The sequence below is a fragment of the Callospermophilus lateralis genome, chromosome 3 (genome assembly GCF_048772815.1).
Source record: "Callospermophilus lateralis isolate mCalLat2 chromosome 3, mCalLat2.hap1, whole genome shotgun sequence".
NCBI classification, from domain to species: domain Eukaryota; kingdom Metazoa; phylum Chordata; class Mammalia; order Rodentia; family Sciuridae; genus Callospermophilus; species Callospermophilus lateralis.
In genome coordinates this window covers 97,495,343-97,520,693 of record NC_135307.1, presented here as the reverse complement: position 1 = coordinate 97,520,693, position 25,351 = coordinate 97,495,343, and the positions used below count along the sequence as shown (strand labels likewise).

Genomic DNA, 25,351 nt, shown 5'->3' with positions numbered 1-25,351 from the left:
GTTTAACAAATTATTTAAAACACTGTTCAGACCCAACAAAACCTAACATTTGCCTGAATGCAGTTTAGAACCTCTGATAACTGAAAATAATGCCCAACCCAAATCAGAATGCCGTGAGATAGCCCACCACAGCACTGACAGCTCTTCTCACTACAGGAAGACTGGAAGAATTGTCTAATCAGTTACATCGCCGTCTAGAAGAGGAAGGAACACAAAGAAAGTAAGTGTTAACTTGCAAATCAGCCCTGGTGTTTTTCCTTCTGTGGAAACACCAGCGCTTGGCATGATGGATGAGAAGTCCCTCTGTCTCTCCCAGGGCAGCAGAAGCCCAGAATGAAATACACACCAAAGCGAAAGAGAAGCTGATGGATAAGATCCAAGAGCTACAGGAGGCCAGCGAGCACCTGAAGAAGCAACGTGAGACCGAAAGTGAAGTTGGGAGTGATTTTCGGCAGGAAGCTTCTCGTCTCTCTTTAGAAAACAGGGTGAGAACAATTCCAGTTGCTGAAAGGCACAGCGGAGAGGGGAGGAGAGGCTACACTGCACAGGACCCTGTTTCCTGAGTGCTGTCCCCAAATGGCACCGTCTGAGACGAGGGGGCCCTGGTCTCTAGCACATGGAGAACAAGGCTGATGTGTGAGCACTTTGCTGAGCAGAACGTACCCCTCACGAAGCCCATGCTTGTTCTGGGAGCATGAATCACCTATAATTTTGAGAGTCACATTGTTCTTCTATGAATTGACCATGACAACAGATGGAAGACTTTAAATTTTATAAAGTTCTCTCCAAATTTTAAATGCCCTCACCAAAATGAAATTTAGCAGCCCTATTTTAATCCCCAGCTATTTTTTTTGAAATTGTACTGGTGTATAAATCCCACAAGACTCAGAAGCATGAAATAAGAGACAGGATCCTTTCCTAGGAGTCAGGACCCTCTTTGGCCCCTTCTGAAAAGTCAGTCTGGATGTGCTCACGAGCCCTTCTCTCTGTTGTCAAGCCCCTGTATCCTATCTCACAGAAAAGCCTGGAGAGGATAAAAGCATGTCTTGCAGTGTCAAGATTTAACTTAAGAGAGTAATTTCATCTAAACAAAGGAATTCCAGGAGTTTGACATTTAATAGGAAATAACAAATTCCAGTCAGTGGCCCCTAAGTGATGGCCATCTATTTTGAGGCAAGTACAACTTTCTTAGAGAATAGAATTCTCAAATCCCACCAAAGAAGCAACTGTCTGCCTGCCATATGCATGTGAGGCTGCCCGAACTGGAAGGGGATATGCAGGCCTCTTGTGGGGGACTGGCTATCAGTGGAGCCTAAGAGAGAGGCTGAGCAGTGGGTTATGTGCATGTCATCCCCTGTGATCCTTCACCCACTGGCTGTAAGCAGGTGTCTTCCCTGAGTTGATTGGAATTTGCATGAATTTGTTCCTGATTCCCCAGGAGCACAGTGGGGTCCTTCACCTCTCCTGTCTGGCTGAATTCCCAGGCAGGGAGAAGGGAGCCCTGTTTCTTCTGCAGTGCCCAGAGCTAGGGAGTAGGCACCCCAGTGTGCTCGTTTCAACAAGCTATTTTTGTGTTTTTTTTTTAAATTTTTTTTTTATTGGTTATTCAAAACATTACAAAGATTGCAGAATCACATCGGTTACACATCCACATTTTTACCTAATGCCATAATAGTAACTGTTGTATTCTGCTACCTTTCCTATCCTCTACTATCCCCCCTCCCCTCCCCTCACATCCTCTCTCTCTACCCCATCTACTGTAATTCATTTCTCTCCTTATTTTTTTCCCATTCCCCTCACAACCTCTTATATGTAATTTTGTATAACAATGAGGGTCTCCTTCCATTTCCATGCAATTTCCCTTTTCTCTCCCTTTCCCTCCCACTTCATGACTCTGTTTAATGTTAATCTTTTCCTCCTGCTCTTCCTCCCTGCTCTGTTCTTAGTTGCTCTCATTATATCAAAGAAGACATTTGGCATTTGTTTTTTAGGGATTGGCTAGCTTCACTTAGCATAATCGGCTCTAATGCCATCCATTTCCCTGCAAATCCCATGATTTCGTCATTTCTTAGTGCTGCATAGTACTCCATTGTGTATAAATGCCACATTTTTTTTATTCATTCATCTATTGAGGGGCATCGGGGTTGGTTCCACAGTCTAGCTATTGTGAATTGTGCTGCTATGAACATTGATGTGGCAGTATCCCTGTAGTACGCTCTTTTAAGGTCTTCAGGGAATAGTCCGAGAAGGGCAATAGCTGGGTCAAATGGTGGTTCCATTCCCAGCTTTCCCAGGAATCTCCATACTGCTTTCCATATTGGCCGCACCAATTTGCAGTCCCACCAGCAATGTACAAGTGTACCCTTTTCCCCACATCCTCGCCAGCACTTGTTGTTGTTTGACTTCATAATGGCTGCCAATCTTACTGGAGTGAGATGGTATCTTAGGGTGGTTTTGATTTGCATTTCTCTGACTGCTAGAGATGGTGAGCATTTTTTCATGTACTTGTTGATTGATTGTATGTCCTCCTCTGAGAAGTGTCTGTTCAGGTCTTTGGCCCATTTGTTGATTGGGTTATTTGTTTTCTTATTGTTTAATTTTTTGAGTTCTTTGTATACTCTGGATATTAGGGCTCTATCTGAAGTGTGAGGAGTAAAAATTTATTCCCATGATGTAGGCTCCCTGTTTACCTCTCTTATTGTTTCTCTTGCTGAGAAAAAACTTTTTAGTTTAAGTAAGTCCCATTTGTTGATTCTAGTTATTAACTCTTGTGCTATGGGTGTCCTATTGAGGAATTTGGAGCCCGACCCCACAATATGTAGACTGGAGCCAACTTTTTCTTCTATCAGACGCAGAGTCTCTGATTTGATATTCAAGGTCCTTGATCCATTTTGAGTTGACTTTTGTGCATGGCGAGAGGAGGGGATTCAGTTTCATTTTGTTGCATATGGATTTCCAGTTTTCCCAGCACCATTTGTTGAAGATGCTATCCTTCCTCCATTGCATGCTTTTAGCCCCTTTATTGAATATAAGATAATTGTAATTTTGTGGATTGGTTTCTGCGTCCTCTATTCTATACCATTGGTCCACCCACCTGTTTTGGTACCAGTACCATGCTGTTTTTGTTACTATTGCTTTGTAGTACAGTTTAAAATCTGGTATCGCTACACCTCCTGATTCACACTTCCTGCTTAGAATTGCTTTTGCTATTCTGGGTCTTTTGTTTTTCCATATGAATTTCATGATTGCTTTATCTATTTCCACAAGAAATGCTGTTGGGATTTTGATTGGCATTGCATTAAACCTGTAGAGAACTTTGGGTAATATCGCCATTTTGATGATGTTAGTTCTGCCTATCCATGAACAGGGTATATTTTTCCATCTTCTAAGATCTTCTTCTATTTCTCTCTTTAGGGTTCTATAGTTTTCATTGTATAAATCTTTCACCTCTTTTGTTAGGTTGATTCCCAAGTATTTTATTTTTTTTGAGGATATTGTGAATGGAGTGGTTGTCCTGATTTCCATTTCAGAGGATTTGTCGCTGATATACAGGAATGCCTTTGATTTATGGGTGTTGATTTTATATCCTGCCACTTTGCTGAATTCATTTATTAGCTCTAGTAGTTTCTTTGTAGACCCTTTTGTGTCTTCTAGGTATAGGATTATATCATCCACAAATAGTGATAATTTAAGTTCTTCTTTTCCTATTTTTATGCCTTTAATTTCTTTCGTCTGTCTAATTGCTCTGGCCAGTGTTTCGAGAACTATATTGAATAGAAGTGATAAGAGAGGGCATCCCTGTCTTCAACAAGCTATTTTTGAACCAATGAGTGAGCCTACATGTTACAAATGATCAGATGAATATGAAACAAAAAATATATAATTTCTGCATGCCATATTAGGTGGAGGATTTTGCCCAATGAGACTTGATCTGTGTAACTTTCCTGGATCTGTCATAAGAAGTCACCACCAATGAGGTGCCTTAAAAGAATAGAAATTCGGGGCTTGGATTAGAGCCAGTGGTAGAGTGTTTGCCTGACCTCCAATCCCCAGCACTGCCAGAAAAAAAAAGAAAAAAGAAAAGAAAAAAGAAAGAGATTGATTCTCTCACAGTTATGGAGGCCAGAGTCTGAAATCAGGGCCATGCTCTCCAAGGTTTCTTGAGGAGAATCCTTCCTTGCCTCTTCCAGCACCCTGGTGGCTCCTGGCATTCCCTGGCTCATGGCAGCGTCACACTTTGGCCTCTTCCTCTCTTCACGTGGCCTTCTCTGTGTGTCCCTGTGTGTTCTTTTTTTGTGAAAAGGACACTCTTATTGAATTTGGGGCCCATCTTAACAGTATGACCTTATATGGATCTTTAGCTTAATTACAACTGCAAGGACCCTGTTTCCAAATAAGGTCACATTTGGGGGAGCCATAAATTTTAAAAAGACTATTCAACCTATAATATAATCCTTTAGTCAAATTCAAAATTGAAACTACACATTAATTATTAGAGATCTAACTGTACCGATGAGAACTTCTTCTTAAGAAGATGCTCTCTACAGGAAATATTTCTAGGTATCTAAGACTAGCCAAATTCATCATGGGCAAGGCCATCTTCTTATAAAGAAGGAGAGACAAAATCAGGGCTTACATCTCTCATCAGTTTCTCCAGCTTCGGACAACTGGAGGGCCCACTTTTCTATACTCGTGTTTTAAAATTTTCTTTGATGGACGATTACCTAAGAGTGATATAGCTCAGTTGGTAGAGTGCCTGCCTCACATGCATAATGCCCTGGGTTCAATCCCCAGCATCATCAAAAAGAAAAAAAAATCTAATTCTTCTCCAGTGGGTCAGTGGCTTTCACCTCTCCAGAGCATTTCTCCCCTTAGAGTCTTACACACAAGTAGTTCATTGTCACAGATTTCTTGGGGCTGGGATTGTGGCTCAGTGGTACAGTGCTGGCCTCTCATGCATGAGGCACTGGGTTCGATCCTCAGCACCACATAAATGTAAAATAAATACATTGTGTCCACCTAAAACTAAGAAATAAATATTTTTTTCAAAAGCGTAAGAGGAAAACAGAACAAGATATATGCGGTTGACCCTACAATGGGATATTATTCAGCCATAGAAAGGTATGAAATATAACTGCAAGCCACAGCATGCATGAGAGCAGTAAGCTATGTGAAAGAAGCTAGACATGAAATATCACATAGTATATCATTTCATTTATATGAATTGTCTAGAATAGGCAAATCTGTAGAGACAGGAAAAAATTAGTGATCACTGAGAAGCCTGGCCACTAAAGGTTATACTTTCTTTGGGAGACAAGGAAAATGTCTGGAATTAGATAATGGTGATGGTAGCACAGCTCGGACTACACTAAAAACCACAGAGTGGCTTAAATGAGTGAAGTGTACAGTATTTGAATTGTAGTTCAATAAAGCTGTTGCCCCAAAACAGACAGGGGTGCTTCTAAACTAATGTCCTTGTTTCTTTTCATTTCTGAAGGACCTTGAAGAAGAGTTAGACATGAAGGACAGAGTGATTAAAAAGCTACAAGATCAAGTCAAGACTCTAACCAAGACGATTGAAAAAGGTAGGAAGGTACTTATTCTTTGGCGCTTTCAGCTAAGGCCAACATGTGCTGAATCGTGTATGTCCTACATGGTCCAAAGCCACGTAGGAAACCTAAAGCGGTGATTCTCAACTGGTCACCTGTAGGCCTTAGTGATGCACTGAAGAAAAAGTCTTTCAAGGCAGGGAGACAGCTCACCACCCCTCAGATAATGCGAGAGGTGCTCATGTCATTGCAGCTGATGTCTTATGATAAATACTTGTAACCTCTTCCTCTGTTAGCCCTGCCCCTTTAAAAATTAAACTGCAGTTTTTGAATTAACTGCTTTGAAATTCACCTTCTTCCCTGTCACATATGTAGGATCAGTAATATCCGGATTCCTATTAGGGGAGAGGACTAGAGAACCAAGAAGGCAGACTCTGACTGAACTTCACACTTCAAGCGTTCTCTGAGCCCCTGGGGGAAGGACCTCTCCTCCCTTTTTCTGCAGCAGAGTCCCTGAACTTTGCCCGTCTTCGGCTCTCTCCTTTCACTCTTCACTCTTTTGTCCTTTATTACTTTTCCTCTTCCTCTCAAATTTTCTTGCTCAGGTTGTGTCTGCAACTGTCTGTTCCTTTTTCTCTATTCATTTCTTTTTGTTTTGTTTCATTTTGTCTTGGGAGCTGGGGATTGAACCCAGGGGTGCTTAAACACAGAGCCACATCCTTAGCCTTTTTAATTTTTTATTTTGAGGCAAGTTCTCACTAAGTTGCTTAGGGTCTTGCTAAGTTGCTGAGGCTGGCCTCAAACTTGCGAACCTCCTGCCTCTGCCTCCCAAGTCACTGGGATTACAGGCATTCACTTCACACCGGACTCTATTAATTTTTTTTGTAGAGCTTTTTTTATTTTTGTGTGTTCAACTCCCACCTCAAGTCTGAAATGTCCCAAACAAAACTGAGGCTCTTTCCCCTTCAATAACAAATGATATATGCTGGTCTGCCCCATGAGAGCACAGCCACTTCTGTCCTTTCTTACCCCTCATCCTGTCTCCACTGTTGGAACAAATAAATGAATGAACTACCATCTCTACCCAAGAACTGCCAAAATCCGTGATCATCTTCACTCATTTTCCTTCATCCGAGCTCTTTTTTGCCTTTAACACTACTTCCTTTGCTTTTCTATCAGTACCTCCAAATCAGCATGTCTAAATTAGAACTCATCTGCTTTCCTGCAATAAATTACACAACAAATTACCCCCAAACTTAGAAACCTACAACAAATAAAATTTAACAACACAGTTCTGGGTCAGGAATCCAGGAGCAATTTATTTATCCAGGAGCCAGGTATTTTGGCTTAGCTTTCAGACTTCTAGACCTTCAGAACTATCTGATTAAATATTTGTGTTGTCTGGGCTAGAGAAGTAGCTCCGTGGTAAACAGCATGCTTAGCATGCATGAGGCCCTGGGTTCAATACCCAGCATTAAAAAAAAAAAAAAAAAAAAAATTGGTATTTTAAGTCACCACGTTTTGGATAACTTGTCACAGCAATCAAAAAAAAAATTTAACACCATCACTGTGGTCATGACTGTATAGTTTGGTAGTTTGCGCAACAAGTGTTTCCTGGGCCGTTTCCTTCACCACAGCATCAGCACCTTGAAGACAGGCAGCATCTTGGTTTCTTTCCTATCCCTGCTGTGCTGGAGACCTATCAGGTGCTCATCGGGGTCCTTTGAGACCACTTAGCCTTCTCAGTAGCAGCTGAGCTCACTGATTATATTCACAGACAGAAATCACTACTGGGAGAAAATCTTCAAGATACTGTGAGGTTTCTCTATATCTGAAAGCCACAGAAGTTCATAAGCAGACCAGCCAGAACGGGGCAAGAGCAGATGGAGAAGTCTCATTAAGAAATCTGTGAGTGTTGTTTTTGTGTGTTTAGCTGACTATTTGCCTCTGTCTGCAGCCAATGATGTACACTTGTCCTCGGGACCCAAGGAGTATCTTGGAATGCTGGAATACAAGAGAGAAGACGAGGCCAAGCTCATTCAAAACCTCATTCTTGGTAGTAAAACCTGGAACTCTGCTTTTCTTGCTTTCTCTGTGAAAACTCAAACATCAGTCAATGCCAAAGTCCTGGGCAGGGCAAGTCCCATGTCTTCCTCTTTCTTCCTTCATTGCTTCTTCCTCTAGCTTGCAGTTTCTCAGCCTTAGCACTACTCACCAGATACTCCTTATTGAAGGAGTGAGGTGGACTGTGTGCTGTAGGATACTGAGCCACATCCTTGACTTCCGCCTGCTAGAAGCCAGTGGCAACCCCTAGTCACGACAATAAAAATATCTCCAGACATTGACTTCACCGTTGGGTCTCAGCACAGGAGCCACAGTGGTCATAATTGTGTCTTTGTGTACTATTTGACTTCTGCTGAGAAATCCACTTACAGGCATTGTGATAGGAGCTGCCCAGCCAAACCCCAGTTCTAGGAACATCCCAGACTGCATGAGGGTTAGTGGTCTTAGAATCAATCTTCCATAGTCTCCAAGTGGTTTTCCAGGGGAAGGGAGAAAATCTTCCTTCCTGATAGCTGGTCCCAAGATTTTTAAATAGAAAGTTGAGGGGTAGTCTTACTTCCTCTTCTTCAGAATGATCCCCTCAGAGCATGACGTATCCCCAATCCTTCCCTTCCCTACCCTCACTGGCATACCATGAGTAGTGGTTTCTTCTTTGTTCCCATGGCTTAATGCAGCAGCAACGAACTCCTTTTCTATGAAGCTGTCTTTCCCTTCAGCCTCATTCTGTCACTCTGCCATTCTCTTCTACCCAAGACCAGGCTCGACTCCTCTACACTATTATGTCCCTGGATTTCCTATTCAAGGTGGTTTCTTGTGGTTGTTGAGATCATTTTTCAACCTCATCAAAGAAATTGAGGAGGGGATTCTATGATACTGGGTTCCTTTCTTCTATTGGGGATCAAAAATCCAGGGTCTCCACACCAAGGAAAATTACAACTTCTGTCTTTCATCTGGACTTTTAAAAAAGAGAGAGTGCTTTGCAAATGAGAAGTGAGAGGAGCAGGTGGCACCAGAGGGAGGACCCAGATGGAATTCCTCAAAGAGAAAAGAAAACCCTGAGTGTTCAGGCTCTGCATGAAGTGCAGAAAAATGACCAAATCCCCTGCCCACAACCAAGGGTCCTCAGGAGGAGAGCTGACCCATCAGCTCTGGTCCTCACTGGCTCTCTCTGCTCCAGATCTGAAGCCCCGCGGTGTGGTTGTGAACATGATCCCCGGACTGCCGGCTCACATCCTGTTCATGTGTGTACGCTACGCAGACTCTTTAAATGATGCCAACATGCTGAAGTCCCTCATGAACAGCACCATTAATGGAATCAAGCAGGTGGTTAAGGTAAGGAATTGCCTTTGACATTGGCCCTCGGTGTGCACCAATGGGAACATCTGGATGCCCATTCTTGACCTACCCTTAGTGTCCAGTCTTAGGTGAGCCACATAATTCCTCAAACCAGTTTGAGGCCCAACTAGTAAAAGCTGTCAGAGAAAGACAAGTGGACAAGAATCTGTCAACAGACCTCAGAAGTGCTAAGTGTGGAAAGGCACACCGCAATCCCAGCTACTCAGGAGATTGAGACAGGGGATCACAAGTTTAGGCCAGCTTTGGCAACTGAGTGAAACCCTGTCTCAAAATAAAATAAATAAGGATGGGGATATAATTCAGTGATAGAGCTCTTGTCTGGCATTTAAGAGGCCCTAAGTTCAACCCCTAGCACCTCAAAACCTTACCAGTGAGACTACAACCTACTAGCCCCTACCTCATTACTTTTATTTCCTTAGGGTGTGAGATTACCAGCTGTGAGACATAATATGTGTTCTAACAGTGTAGCAAGCATGAATGATGAAGAATGGGAAGAAGTGAAAAATTACTCATCTCTTCCTTTGGCAATGATACATTTCTCCTTCCTAAAATCACATAATGTACTGTTTTACCCAGTCCAGAAATGAAGATGAGCTGTGTCTTTGTTAGGTTAGTGGCTAAGCTACTGTAGCTGAGAGACCACTCCCATCTACCCACCCCAAATATGCAATGAATGAAAGAAAATGGAGGTTTTCCTCTGCTCATAATGAGCCATTCATGTTGGAGGGAGGCTCTGCTCCACACAGTCATGCAGGGAACCAGGTTCCTTCCACCTTGCTGAATGCCAATCCCTAGGACATTTTCCTCATTGGAAAGACTGGGCAACTACACCAACAGGAATTTGCTACTGGGTGGTAGGGAATCCATGCCAATCCATCTATGTCCCACCATGGGACATAGATCCTGTATGTGTAGTGCATAATCAGAAGTTACTAACTAAATTTCTCATGGTGTGACATGTAGGCAATGAAAAACAGTGACAATAAAAAGGAAAAGAGTTATGTGAACACTGATGTAACAATAAGATATAGTTCATTGTCAATTTCCTTTCCAGCTGCAACATAATCCTAAAACCATTCTGCACTTACTGCATTTATTTTTTCTTTTTTCCTGGAAACTCTTAAGTGATAAATGAGAAAATAATTGTAACTAAGACTCAGAGATCTTTTTAAACAGACCAGATCCTTGTCACAGGGGTGGAAGCTCTGTATAAAAAGAGCTCTTAGGTAATGCTTGGTTCAACCTGGATCCTGGGATATCCGGCTACCAGAGCATGGGTAGGGTGGTTGATAAAGCACAAAGCTGGACTTTATGCTGTCCTCAGTTAGAAAATTCCATTAACCACAGTTAGTGGAGTTAGTACCAAATCTGTTTTCTCTCTTTCTAGGAAATAACAATCAATTTTTCAGTTAAAAGTCCAAGTTTCTAGCTATTATAACATACTGATCCACATGAAAAAGGAACAATAAAATATAGATCCACTGTTTTTCATGCCCCTCCAAAAGAGAAGCACCATTTGATGTTGGGATATATTTGAATGTTTTAGTTGAAGGAAGACCTACCTCACTTTTAGCAAAATATATTTTCTTTTTTTAAAAAAAAATTTAGTTGTAGGCGCTCACAATACTTTTATATTATTTATTTATTTTTATGTGGTGCTGAGGATGGAACCCAGTGCCTCACATGTGCTAGGAAAGTGCTCTATTACTGAGCCACAACCCCAGCCCCAAAATATATTTTCTTGAAGAGTTAAACCCTAGTTAAATTACTCTAACAAAAGGAAAGAATTTAAAAAAAAAAAAAAAAAGTAGATGTTTGAGAGGTCAGAATATGGGCATTTTCCCCCTCTCCTCCAAGAAAAAAAAATTGTACCAATAATTCATTTTTCATCTGGTATTAGAGAAAATGAGCATTTGCTTTGTGCTATACACTTTATAGTCACTATCTTCATAGAGTCAGTGGAATGTTGTTGAAATGGCTTCCTTAAATTGACATTTTCCTTATTCATGTTTTCATAAATGAGTTTTCTTAAAACAAGACAAACTCACATTGTGTTCCAGCCGTAGGCACACAATATTTATCCCATCTTGATGCTCTGAAATGTTTATCTAAATATTTATACACCAAAAGATGCTTGGCATGAGAATTACAAAAGCCCTTTCTTGCCAGCAATTTCAGTCTCAAATTCTCCACGGACACCTCCCTCTGCCTTTGTGCTCAGGACCTGCCCCTGCCCCACCTCCAATACACCAGTGCTCACCTGGGCCACATGTCCTCTTCAGCCACTGTTCCTTTTCCTCCCCAATTCTGCCTGCCAAAGTGCTTCTACTAGGAGCCTCCATCAGTTCTCTTTATCACTCCTTACAATCTGGAATGACAAAGATGTAGTACCCCACAATCTACTAAAATACCTAAAATAACTCCTCCACTGAATCCAATGGTATTGCTTTGGTTTTTATTCTCCTGAAATTGACTAAAGTATTATCACCCGTCTTCTTGAAATGCTTCTCCCTTGTTTTCCAAATTCCAGGATTTTCCAAGTCTTCCTTGTACCTCTTTGATCATGATCACTCTGCCTCTGCCTCTTGCTCACTCCTGCTCTCCTTCTCCACGGCTTTCCTCTCTCCACCCTGTGCTTCAAGAGGCAGATCCTTCCACCTCTCTCATGAGATTTTCACCCCCTGTGGTTCCCCATCATCTCTCTGTCCTCTGAGCGTTTGCAGCACGGTCTACATCAACCATGTGGGCACTTGACCACCTATTTATCTGTTCCTACATCTGCTATATCTGTCCTCCTGTTCAGAATGTGAGACTGACATTTCCCAGGCATTCCTGCAGTGCCTTCTGCAGGCTTCATAACTACAGACATAATCTGCACAGAACTATGTTGCAAAATGCACCTGCTATAGAAATAGAAGCTCTTATTATTACAGCATAAATTTGATCGAGGCTTTAGTGAATAAAAGTAAAAGTTAATTTTGCTCAAAAGCCAACAATGAACCAAACAGGTAAGAGACATCTGCTCTTGGCTCAGACACACCAGTCATCACCAAGTCCAGCGTTATCTTATTTTTTTAGGACCATTTAGAAGACTTTGAGATGCTGTCCTTTTGGCTTTCCAATACGTGTCACTTCCTCAACTGCCTGAAGCAGTACAGTGGAGAAGAGGTAGGATACTGGCCTGCTTTGTGTCTTGTGCTGACTGCTGGCCTCTGGCCTTCTCCTGATCCAGAGCTCACATAGGGGTTAGGAACTGGACACTCAGCTCCAGAGACAGCCAGTGTTCCAACTGGCTTCTGGCTTCCCCTTCACCCAAGAGACCAGAGGCATGTCCCCTGTCAATCACTTGGGTGTACACCATAGGCCACGTCCTTCTGGTTGGGATTCAAAGTTTTTGGTATTATGACTCCAAAATATAGCCTCTAGTCCAATGTGCTTATTTCTTGTGAGCTGTTCTCTATAGCTTCTGATTATTTTTTCCACGATTTGTAAATAGAATTCCTTTACAATCCAACTCTGCTTCTTGGAGCTGATGCCATGAAGTAGTTCTTCACTTTCAAGAACTCACAGAGAAAAACTTCATTGAATGAAAAAAACAAAGTGCCTCTTAGGGGTTTTGTGGCTTTCTAAAATGGTTGTACTATTTATAATCCTACCAGCAATGTCTGAAGCTTCCAATGTCTCATACCTTCAACATTTAGTATTAAGATTGTTACCAATCTTCATGAATATAAAAGGATACGTTTTTACTTGAGTCTTATTTGCTTGATTACTAGTGCCATCAAGCATCATTTCAGAGGCTATTGGTAATTTGTGTTTCCTTTTAAATTGCCTAATCACATATTTTCTCCATTTTTCTTAGGGCTGATATTTTTCTTGTTGGTTTATAGGAAGACTTTACATATTATGGATGTACTGTGGTTTATTTTCTAATTTTCTTGATGGAGTCCTTTGTCATACATAGTTCTTTTTTTAATTTCTATGTACTTAAATCCATTAATCCTTTTCTTTCATGATTTGTGTCTCAAGAATTCTCTACCCAAGATCATGAATATATTCCCTTCTAGAATTTTACAGTTTAGAATTTAGAGTCCACAATTATCCAAAATTGGTGTAATATTTATCAATCCCAAATAATGTGTGAGGTAATGATCTCATATCTTATTCCATGTGGATAGCCAATCGTTCCAATAAAGTGAAGGTAAAATAAAGCATAAAAATTATCCTTCCAGTACTAGAAAACAAAAAGAGAAATAAGAAACTCCAACTTAAAAAAAAAATCTGACTAAAAATCACCAAGGGGTAAGAGGAAAGGCAGGAGGTACCATGGATCAGTCTAGTTAAGACAAACTGGCATCTATGAGATGATAATGGAAGAGGATATTATTCAACACCATTTATTTTAGGATTCTTTCTTTGTGTCCTTCAGCCACATAGGGAGTATTCTTTTCTAAGTTTGAGTAATTTTTCAATTACTTACTATACTTTTATTTCTATATTTCTGTTGTTTTTTCCCACTACCCCTTATCATAATGTCCTATTTTTAATTTTTTAAATCTCTTTGAACATATTAAATGTACTGGATTAGCGTATTAGGGACTAAATAAAATACCCTAGACCAGGTGGCTCACACAATAGAAACTTGTTTTCTCACCATCCTGACAGATTGTCAGTTCCTGATGAGGGCTCTCTACCTGCCTTCAGAGAGCCACCTTCACCCTGTGTCCTTTTCTGGGTGCACAGGGAATGACAGAGGGTGCGTGAGTGGGCTCTGTGTTGTCTCTTTTTATGAGGACACCAATGGTATCAGATCAGGGACCCACCCTGGCTTTCACTTGACCTTAATTACTTCCTTAGAGGTTCCTTCTCCAAGTATAGCCACACCTATTAGAGGGAATTAGGGTTTCAACATATGAATTTCAGGGAGACCCAGACATTCAGTCCATAATATACATTTTAAAACATCTCAGGTTGATCTAGACCTTGTAATTGTAAGGCTACTCCATCTAAAGACCTCTAAACAGCAGTTGGTTTCCTTAGGAGCTTTGCAGTTTTTTCTGTGAGCTTCTGTGGGAGTTGTTTTCCTCTTAGTCCCAGGCTCCAGGGCACGTTTGTAAGGAAGTGCAGTGACACGATGACTGGCACATCATTAAGGAAAAAGGTGTCATTTTTTAATAGAAAATAAATATTACCCCAAACTTCAAGGACTCATTTGAAACAAAGCAGACATGAAGTTTTAAGGTGTGCAAGCTATAGTAGATGCTGATTATAATATCATTAGTAGAGATAGTACTTTCAATTCTCTACGTATCTATTGTGTTCTAATATTAATATGCTCAAAATTGCTTTCAGGAATTTATGAAGCATAACAGTCCACATCAGAATAAGAATTGCTTGAACAATTTTGACCTTTCAGAATACAGACAGATTCTTAGTGATGTGGCCATACGAATATATCATCAGTTCATTATCGTAATGGAAAATAACATCCAACCAATAATAGGTAAGAAGAGAGTTGATGACCAAAAAAATATTCATAGTAACACCGAAACTTTTTAAAACATAGGCTTGGTGTTAGGAATGTTTGATTATGAGTAACATAATTTTAAAAACCAAGAAAACATAAATGCCCACCTTTTCATTCCTTTCTTGCTCAAAATGATTCCATTAATAATAGTACACAGCTAGTAGTTTTCTTTCTGTAAAGATGATCCATCCTGAAAGAAAACACTTGGGAGCTTCTATCATTGATGTGATCTCTCTACTTATTAGGTAGCTATTTCTGGAGCTTTAAAAGTCCCATTCAAATTCTTGTATACTTTGCTCAGTTTTCTGAAACTAAAATGCCTTAGGCCCTGAGTTATTGCTAAACAGCTCTCCTTCCTCTGAGTTAAGAGTGGCATCAAGCCTGTAAGGAGCCTGGCCCTGAAGGAGAGCTGTCCATTGTATCCCCCCACCCCTGCCCAGCACCCCCATGCTCCCAAATCCTTGACTCTTGCTTTTTCTATCTCATCTACATCCACTGACTCTTGTAGAAAGTGTGCCATCTCCTTCGTCAGACACACAAGGGCAGTGGGACATGTTCTCTGACGTGCCCCTGTGTGAGAAGTGCTTCTATTTCTCCCCTTAGTGCCTGGCATGCTGGAGTATGAGAGTCTGCAGGGCATCTCCGGCCTGAAGCCCACAGGCTTCCGGAAGCGGTCATCCAGCATTGATGACACGGACGCCTACACAATGACCTCCATCCTGCAGCAGCTGAGCTATTTCTACACCACCATGTGCCAGAATGGCCTGGACCCGGAGCTCGTGAGGCAGGCAGTGAAGCAGCTGTTCTTCTTGATTGGGGCAGTCACCCTGAATAGCCTCTTCCTGCGCAAGGACATGTGCTCCTGCAGGAAAGGGATGCAGATAAGGTAAAGCCCATAAACCGCCGCTAATCTGGGGAGGCTGGCCTGAAAGAGTGCTAAGCAACTCAGTGAGATCCTGTCTCTCAATAAAATATAAAATAGGGCTGGGGATGTGGCTCAGTGGTTGAGTGCCTCTGAGTTCAATTCCCAGTGTAGATGCAACACACACCCCAGCATCAGATGCACAGGGGTGGTACTGTAGGATTGTGCAGGACACTTAGAGCCTTGGAGATGTTGATGGTGGCATGTCCCCCACCCCCACCCCCACACCACCATCTTGAAGCTCTGGCATAGTGACTGTAGCTGAGAACCAGTAATTGTATATTTTAAATTCTGGCCTTCCAGGGTTACCATACACTCTACCAATACTGGCCACTTTCTCTGTGGAGAAACCAGGCTGAGAACACAGGGAACAGTGGAAAAGTCTATAGGATCTCCACCTTTGAGAAGCTCAAAGCAGCTAAATAACAATTCAATACAACCATGTAAATCACAAGCAAGTGGTACAGGAAATGCTTCAGAGAAAAGAGATTATTGTGGTTGGAAAACTGAGAAAGCCAGAGAGTTTGCACTGAGTGGTAAAGTTGAAGGAGAAGAACTTCCAGGCAGGGAAGTGGGCAAAGGAGTAACAGTGGAGCTACAGGGGAGATGTTTATGATTCAGAGAATGTATACAGGAAGTGGACACCTGTGTGTAATTTGAGAGCTGGGGGTGGTGATGATGGTAATGTGAGCAAAAGTGACAGAGTCTCTTGAGCCTAGAAATAAATGTGAGGCATCCATCATATCTCTTTAGTGAAACTTGGAATTGGGCATCCCCACAAAGCTGGCTGACAAATTCCCATAACACCAAGTTGTAGATGCAAAGGAGTGTTCAGAAGGACTGGCCTTTGCAGGTTTTTTTCTTTTCAGTGAGAAAGTAAAGAGTTCTGTTTCTTTTGCAAGCTCTAAGCAGATGCCCTGTGGCCCTCTGAGATAGGTTGCAGCCTTCTTTAAAGCCATACACCTAAACTAAATGGGGACCTCAGTAAAAGGAGACATGAGTGAGATGCATGACTCACTGGGAATTGAACTCAGAGGCACTCAACTACTGAGTAAGTTTGTAAGAGCCACTGTAGAAAGGCCTGCTTACTTACCCCACTTCTCCGTGGGCTGGAACTCCTCAAGCTAGAGGTGGTGCCAGTGTTAGAAAGCAATGGGTAGCATGTACATTTTAACAACATTCACTTATTCATATATTTAAGCACCTGCCATATGCAAGGCATGCAAAAGATTTTTTGATGAAAATATGAGCACCAAAACAATAAAACATGAAAATAAGTAGAAAATCAGAATCAATGAAAAGTATATATAGTGCATAGAGTAGCTTGAAAACTGACTCTGCTTTCTGGCTGCCAGAACAGGAACTAGAAAATGTGGCCCAAATAAATACCTTGCTTTCTAACCTGAGGAAATCTGGGGAGAATATAAAAGGCATTAATTTGGGTCTTAAAGGACAGGTAGGATTTTAACAGATCAAGAACTAGCTCAAATAAATACCTTGCTTTCTAACCTGAGGAAATCTGGGGAGAATATAAAAGGCATTAATTTGGGTCTTAAAGGACAGGTAGGATTTTAACAGATCAAGAACTAGCTCAATGAGCACAAGCTGAAATGAAGGAAAAACTAAAGACAGAGAATGAAAAGCCCCTTTAGAACTGTGCACCCAGGAATAATGGGAGAACTTTTTAGAGACAGAGAGTGGAAGGCCAGGTGAGCCATGCATACTTTACCTCCTCAGCAGCTACAGTAGATGTTTTCTTTTTCAGAGGCTTTAAAATATGAGTTCAATTAATAGTCATGGGACTATGCAGATTGTAGATTTCATCTTGGGTGAGTTCAGGTTGTTTGCTTTTTGAGAAATCAGTGCATTTCATCTAAATTATTAAGTTTACATGCATAGAGTTGCTCTTAATAAGTTTTTTTTATGCTTTCATTTTTTGCAGGATTTGCAATGTTGTGCCTTTTTGAGTAATTGATATCGGAAATATGTGTCTTCTCTTTTTTTTCCTTCATCAGTCTTGCTATAAGTTTGTCAATATTATCGATCTTTCCAAAGAACCAGTTGTTGGTTTCATTGATTTTTCTCTACTTTTGTTTCTAACTTTCTTGATTTCTCACATTATCATCATTATTTCATTCATTCTGCTGCCTTGATTTATTTTGCTCTGCTTTTTCTAGTGTCTTAAAGTAGAAGTTTTGATGATTGATTTTGAGGCCTTTCTTTTTTTCCCACATAAGCCTTTAATGCTATTAATTTCCCTCTAAGCTCTACTTTAGCTCCAACCCACAGATTTTGGTATGTTTATATTTTCATCTTTGTTCGATTCAAAATCTATTTTAAGTTTCCCTAAGGCCTACTATCTGACCCAAGTGTCATCTGTGTTGTTTAATCTCCAGGTGTTTGGAGACTTTCTTATTATCTTTCTGTTATTGAGTTTAGTTTAATTCCATGGTGGTCACAGAACATGCTTTAGAAACAGAAAGTAGAACAGTGGTTCCCAGGGACTAAGGGCATGGATTGTGACACCAGAGTGACCAACCATCCCACTTTGCTCAGGACTTCCCCAGTTTTATTTCTAAATTTATTAACAGTTAAGAAAAACATAATCTGTATGATTTCAATTCTTTTAAATTTGTTAGAATTGCTTTTATGACACAGAATATGGTCCATTTTTGTGAATGTTCTACGTTCATTTGGAAAGAATGCATATCGTGGCGTTGGGTTAATGTTTGAATAAAATATCAAATCAACACAGTTTGTTGATGAATAGGTTCAGCTCTATATATTTGCTGATTTTCTACCAGTTCTGATAATTAGTACAGAAATGTTGAAGTCTTCAACTATACTTATGGATTTGTTTGTTTCTCCTTGTAATCTGTCTGTATTTGCTTGTGGTTATTTGAAGCCTTTTGTTAAATGCACACCTATTAAGAATTATTTTGTCTTCTTGGTGAGTTGACCCTCCTATGATTATGTTATGTCCCTCTTTATCCCTTCCTGATAATTTCCTCTTCCCTGAAGTCTTTTTTTTTTTAAATCTGAAATTACATAGCTACTCCATATTTCTTTGATTAGCATTTTCATAGTATATTTTTCCCATTCTTTTAATCTATATATATCATATTCAAAGTGAGTTTCTCATAGGCAGTATATATTAGGGTGTTGGGGGACTTTTTAAAATCCAACAGGACAATCTGTGCTCCTTAAATAGGATATTTAGACCATCTTAATTTAATGTAATTACTGATATATTTAGAATTAGGTCTACCATCTGATTATTTTCTATTTGTTCTTTGTGTTTTTTGTTTTTGTTTTTGGTGCTGGGGATTAAACCCAGGGGTACTTTACCACTGAGCTACATCCCCATCCCTTTTTATGTTTTATTTTGGGACAGGGTCTTACTAAGTTGCTAAGGAGCTCACTAAATTGCTGAGGCTGACCTCAAACTTGCAGTCCTCCTGCCCTAACCTCCCAAATCACTGGGATTACAGGTGTGTGCCACCCACTCCCAGTATCCTTCTGTTTGTTGTTGTTTGTTTGTCCAATTTTCTTTTTTTTTTTTTTGTCTTTAGTGTTATTTGAACATTTTTTAGTATGCCTTTTAATTTACTTAGTGCATTTTAACCATATCTCTTTGAAGAATTTTTAGTTAGAATCAATCTTACCATGTCAAGTGGACTATGAAAATCTTACATAAGCCCCTTTATGCTCCCTACTTTATGTTATAGTTGTCTTATGGATAATAATGATGATGATGATGAACTAAAAATAAAAGCAGGATATTTCCACCCTCCCTCTCTCAACCTTGGGAATTCCTTTTTAGCTCTTCAGCCAGAACCAGGGGTCCCCTCCTAGAGCTTCTTATTGTTAATGCCCACTTTTTAAAATTTTTTAATTGTCAATGGATCTTTATTTTAGTTGTTATATGCCATGCTGAGAATCGAACCCAGTGCCTCACATATGCTAGGCAAGTGTTCTACCACTGGGCTACCCCAGCCCTAATGCCCACTTTTGAGTTTCAGGCTGCATTGAGTTCAAGCCAGTGAATAGGAGAAAAATTGGTAAACTCACTGTCAATTTGGAAGTGTTTTAAATTTTGGTCATCTTCCCCAACACACCTGCTACTTTTTACTTTTCAAGACCTTAGACATCTGCTCCATGCAGTCTGTCCAGGTTTTATACCCCATTCAGTGGGAGAGAGAGGGTGGAATATGCTTATTCTCTCTCCCCAAGAACCAGAACTGCATACACATTCACAGATGGGAGGATTAGCATGCTGAGTTCAGATTTAGAAAGGATTACGGCAGGATTGAATAGGGTGGATTGGAAGGGGTGAGATAGGAGGTCCATTAAGAATCTGTTGCAATAAAAACTGCAAGTCATAAGAACTCAAACTAGTTCTTTGCGACAATGCAACAAAGTGGGGGCAGGAGGAGACCGATGTACTCATTCTGTCCCTATGGAGCACATAAGTCAGCATTACCGCCACAGTTCATAATTAGAGAGAAGTCCCACATGGGGAGTTGCCAATCTGGAAGGCCAGAACTGGAACTGACCTTAGAGATAACTTCAATGATCCACTGAGATCGACCTTCAGGAGCACCTAATTGATGTCCTACACTCAAACTTTTTATTAACATTTTTATTGATATTCTATATCATAGTGGTCTTCCAAGTTAATGTCCATATAGTTCAGTGGTTTAAGTAAGCATCACCACAATGTGATTTAGAATATTCTCATCACCCCAAAAAGAAATCTTATACACATTAGCAGCCACTCTTTCCCCCCACCCCAAAATACTACCCACAACCTTGGCAACCACTTATATATTCTCTTTCACTACATATTTTGTGTATTTTTAAACATTTTTAAGTCAACAGAATCATAAAATATGTCGTCTTTGTGTTTGGCTTCCTTCACTTAAGAGGAAATTCATCCATAAAGCAGATATCAACACCTAATTTTTTTTCTTGTTGAAAAATATCTCATTGTATTGGATATGCTACAATTTGCTTACCCACTCATCAGTTGATAGATGACATTTGGGTTATTTTCACAATTTTAGGGCCATTTGATAGCCTATAGTGCTGTTATGAATATTTGTGTACAGTAGTTTTTTATGTGGACATGTTTTTAGTCTTCTTGAGTATATATATATATGTCTACTATTAGAATCTCTGGGTATGTTAGCTTTTTGTCACTATAACAAAATACCTGTGGTAATCAACTTATAAAAAGCAAAGTTTTATTTTTGGCTCAGAATGGTTGAGGTTTCAGTCTACAGATAGATAAATCTATTGCTTTTGGGCCTGTGGCAAGGCCGTATATCATGGTAGAGAGTGCAGGATGCCCAGGAAACAAAAAGAAAGGAAGAAAAAGGGCCAGGATCCCAGGATCCCCTTCAGGAGCATGCCCCCAGTGACCTAATTTCCTCCCATTAGGCCCCACCTCTTAAAGGTCTCACCACCTTCCAGTAGCACCACCTGCTATGGACCAAGCCTTCAACACATGGGCTTTTGGGGGACATCCAAGATCCAAACTCTAGCACTGGGTCATACAGTAACTCTATGTTTAATTTCTAGAAACTACAAGATTACTTTCCACAGCAGTTGTGTAATTTTACATTCCCATTAGCAATGTGTTTGCAACGTATGAAGGTTCTTCACACTTTCATCATACCCAGAGAAGCTGATGAATTCCTAAGCTCAACAATGATTGGTGGTACTAAAATCAGTGCCTCTTAACTCGTAAACCTGTAATAATTAGTGACAGAAACAAGAATGAAAACCCAGTTGACCGAAAGCAAATTTCCAACCAAATGAAACATTTCTGCCAATTCAGGAAAAGAAATCAATGTTTTATCCTACAGAAGTCATCTCTTCAAATATTACTGTTTTGGTCCTTTTATGGATTTTCAAAACTCAACTTTAAAAATTACTGTAGTCATTATTCTTTGCTCAGATTTTCCTTCAAGTACATAGCTATTCCAGCCCCTTACCTTAGACCACCATGACCCTTAGAACCATGGATCCAGAGAGCTGGTCATCTCATCCATCCCCTCCTGTTAGAGATGAGACTGCTGGACCCGGCTCCTAAGATCTCTGTAAACTGTGTGGGACATACTGGAGGATTTGACATCTTACCTGAAGTGTTCTGTGCTCCTCTGCCTTTCACTCCAGGTGCAACATCAGCTACTTAGAAGAATGGCTTAAAGATAAGAATTTGCAGAACAGCTTAGCCAAGGAAACTTTGGAGCCCCTCTCTCAGGCAGCCTGGTTGCTCCAGGTCAAGAAGACCACAGACAGCGATGCCAAGGAGATCTACGAACGCTGCACTTCATTGTCAGCTGTGCAGGTATCCAGCCTTCCCTAGTCCCTCCCTGGATCTTCCAGGACAGATTGTGGATTGTCATGGCTTTTCCTGGCTCAGTCAGCCGGGTTGAGCTGGACTTTGTGTTCACAGAGCACACTTATCTCCCAAGGCCCATCCTTTTGCCTACTAAATATATATTAGATACTAACTCTAGGCCTCCAAACACAAACACATATGTGATATCTCTTTGACCATTAAACTCATACATGTGCATATGTGAAGGGTGCACACGTGGGAGGCAGGGAAGTTGGAAAGGGGGGTTCCTTTACTGTCATCTAATTATGTTATTTGTGTTTGCTTGTCTTCTACACCCTTCTCCCCTTGTTTTCTCTTTTCTTGGAAATAGAAAACATGATTCCTGAGCCAAATGACAGTATAAAAGAACCAACTGTGGTTCTCAAAATTCCATGACTGTTATTACATGACTAGAGTGTTGGTTGTCTTTCGTGGTCTAATACCATGTTATGTGATATTTGCAGATCATAAAGATCCTTAATTCATACACACCTATAGATGACTTCGAGAAAAGAGTGACTCCATCCTTTGTTCGAAAAGTACAGGTGAGATCCTTTAGGATGTGCCTTTTAATTTTACCTGTTAAGTACGATATAAGCCACTGATACATAATTAATTTGAAATCCAAGGTTAAAGTACATTTTACCATATGTGCAAATGAAAGACACCCAGCTCAAAGGCAATAGGAATGTTCCCAGCTTTCAGAATCCATTTTAGTCCCGGTGGGAAGGGAATGAAAACACTCAAACTGGGTCTCAGCTGCTGTGATTGATCTTTCAGCCCATCTTGTTTCTGATTGGTCTTGAAATACAGCACAGATGGGCACAGCTGAATAGAAACAGGGACCTGCATATCTGGTTTTCTTATGTAATCCCTAAAGTTTCTTCCCCCAGTGAACTAGGACAGCAGTTCCCCAAGTTTGGTTTGAAGGTTCTGGGGTGGGGGGAGGGGTCCTTGGGACTCCTTCCTAGGTCTGCAAAATCCTTCCTTTTCCCAAAGACATAACCTGGGTGAGGCAGGATTTTTCTCATCTACTTCAACCAAAATAACATCTCACAACAGATTGAGCACATAAGCAGATATAATATCTTACGTCATGTGTCTTATATTAAATCAGACATTAAAGAGATTTATAGAAATAGGAAATATCACTTCTCACCTAAGTTTTTTTTTTTTGAAAATTAGTTCTTTTTCATTGAAAATGTTATGTTTAACACATACTGGATTTATTATTATCCCAGTGAATTAGTGAATATTTTAAATTGTTATTTTAATTATTGATACAATAAATGTCGATAATTACAGCCACATACATAAAAGCTCTTTGGAGTCCACATAAATTTTTTCCACATTGTTTATTGGTACATTATAATTGTACATAATGATGTGATCTGTTACTACATATCCATACATGCCAACATTGTAACAATATAATTTGGCCAATATCACTCCTCAGAACTTCCTCCTTCCCTTCCCACTTCCCACTCCTGGGTCCCCTTCCTCTACTGATTTCCCTGTGGGTTTTCATGAGATCTTCCCCCTCCTTTCTTTTCTTTTTTCCTCTCTAACTTCTGCATGTAAGAGAAAACGTGACCTTTGACCTTCTGATTTTCACTTATTTCACTTAACATAATGTTATCTAGTTCCATCCATTTTCCTTCAAATGTCATGACTTCATTTTTCTTTATGGCTGAATAAAACTCCATTGTGTATATACCACATTTTCTTTATCTGCTCATCCATTGATGGACACCTAGACTGGTTCCATAGTTTGACTATTTCAAACTGTGCTGCTATAAACATGGGTATACATGTATCACCATACAATGATGACTTTAATTATTTAAGATAAATACCAAGGAGTGGTATTGCTAGGTCATGTGGTAGTTCATGCCTAGTCTTTTGAAGAACCTCCATGCTGATTTCCATAGTGTTGTACTAATGTACAATCCCACCAACAGTGTAAGTGTTCCTTTTCTCCACATCCTCTTCAGAATTTGTTGATGACTGCCATTCTGACTGGTGTGAGAAGTCCTCATGATTTTTAAGAATATAAAGCAGCCATAAGACCCAAAGTTTGCACTTAGAATTATGCCATGAGAATATGTAAGAATAGAAAACAGATTTACAGTCTGCCCATCCTCTGGGAAATTCACTTCTGGAACAAAAGGATTCATGAGAGCTGGACAGATCTTTCTTCTCAGAGCTGAGCTGCTGAACAGTGTGAGATGACAGGATGTGGACAGGAGTTCTCCGTTGAAGCTGCAGCTGTTGGGTTTTCTTTGCTCTTGACCTCCAGGTAGCAATGAAACTGAATGCACTGGTTTCCATACTCACTTTTCCTCTGGTTCTAATTTCAGGCACTTCTGAATAGCCGGGAGGATTCATCACAGCTGATGTTAGATACCAAATACCTCTTTCAAGTCACATTTCCTTTTACTGCCTCTCCACATGCTCTGGAAATGATTCAGATCCCCAGCAGTTTCAAGCTAGGCTTTCTCAATAGATTATAACAGGAGAAAAGGTCAATGCGCTGGTCCCTCCAAGCCTGAGTGAAGTCACAGATGAAGAACATGGTTTATTCCCTGGAACTGGAAATGCTTTGGAATGTGATTTCAGGAAGAAAAGAAAGTTCTTCCCAACCGGCCACATCTCTGTCTCACAGTGGTGGTGGTGCTGCTGCTGTCATTTTGTAAGAATCCACACGTGCCAGCTGTGGTTGGAAAGGCCCTATCTCACTTCAGAATCTCAGTTGGCTTTTACTGGAATCCCTGGAAGGATCATATTTTCTTCTAGATGCCTTTGATTTAATCTGTCTTGTGACAGGGCTCCACACTAGGGAATGAGATCTGGGGACCAGTGGCTTCTAACGTTTTTGAGTTTCCTGTGAAGCTCAGGGACATTTATGAAACCACAAATTGGTTCTATGGCTGTGTCTTCCAAGAAATAGTCTTATTTGGCCACCAGAGCCACCAGAAGTCCCCTTTCCCTATGCCTACTGGGAGGGGAGGGATTTCAATGACTTTTTTTTTTTTTTAAGTTTTACTAAAAACAGCTCAGCATAAATATATATATATATATTTTTTCTTATTTCAGACTCCTCTAATTTTTCAGAGAATACTCAATCTCAAATTAATCATAAGTATTTTATATATAATCTATTTAAAACATATATATTATCAAGCCTTAATTGCTGTGCCATTTACCATATTCTCTGAAATATTTCTTTAAATTGTATCTGCCAACATATTTGCCATACTTTTTCATGGTTTAATATTTTTATACAATAACTTTTAAAACTAAGTTTAAAAAGGCAACCTAAGTATTTTTCTGTACCTAATCAGCACCCCAATATATTTTTAAATTTTTTACTAAAAGTAACTGAAGATGCCAGGTGCAGTGGCAGAGGCCTGTCACCCCAACAGTTTGGGAGGCTGAGGCAGGAGGATTGAAAATTCAAAACCTCCTTCAGCAACTTAGCAAGGCCCTAAGCAACTTAGCAGGAGCCTGTCTCAAAATAAAAAAAGGGCTGAGGACATTGCTCA

At 40.3% G+C, this 25,351-nt stretch overlaps 1 protein-coding gene and 1 non-coding gene across 2 annotated transcripts in view; both read left to right on the top strand.

Annotated features, from left to right (window-relative positions):
• Myo5c (myosin VC) overlaps positions 1-24,319 on the top strand; it is a 94,251-nt gene extending 69,932 nt beyond the window's left edge. Inside the window, exons 31-41 of the mRNA XM_076848581.2 lie at positions 157-220; positions 317-485; positions 5,498-5,585; positions 7,507-7,605; positions 8,791-8,945; positions 12,048-12,137; positions 14,322-14,472; positions 15,100-15,382; positions 21,599-21,773; positions 22,271-22,351; positions 24,167-24,319. Of these exons, the coding sequence (XP_076704696.2) occupies positions 157-220; positions 317-485; positions 5,498-5,585; positions 7,507-7,605; positions 8,791-8,945; positions 12,048-12,137; positions 14,322-14,472; positions 15,100-15,382; positions 21,599-21,773; positions 22,271-22,351; positions 24,167-24,319 (1,508 nt within the window). The remainder of the gene's footprint in view (positions 1-156; positions 221-316; positions 486-5,497; positions 5,586-7,506; positions 7,606-8,790; positions 8,946-12,047; positions 12,138-14,321; positions 14,473-15,099; positions 15,383-21,598; positions 21,774-22,270; positions 22,352-24,166) is intronic.
• Positions 4,730-4,802, top strand: Trnav-cac (transfer RNA valine (anticodon CAC)). Its single transcript has one exon. It is a non-coding gene; the product is annotated as a tRNA-Val (tRNA).
• Positions 24,320-25,351: the final 1,032 nt, after the last annotated feature.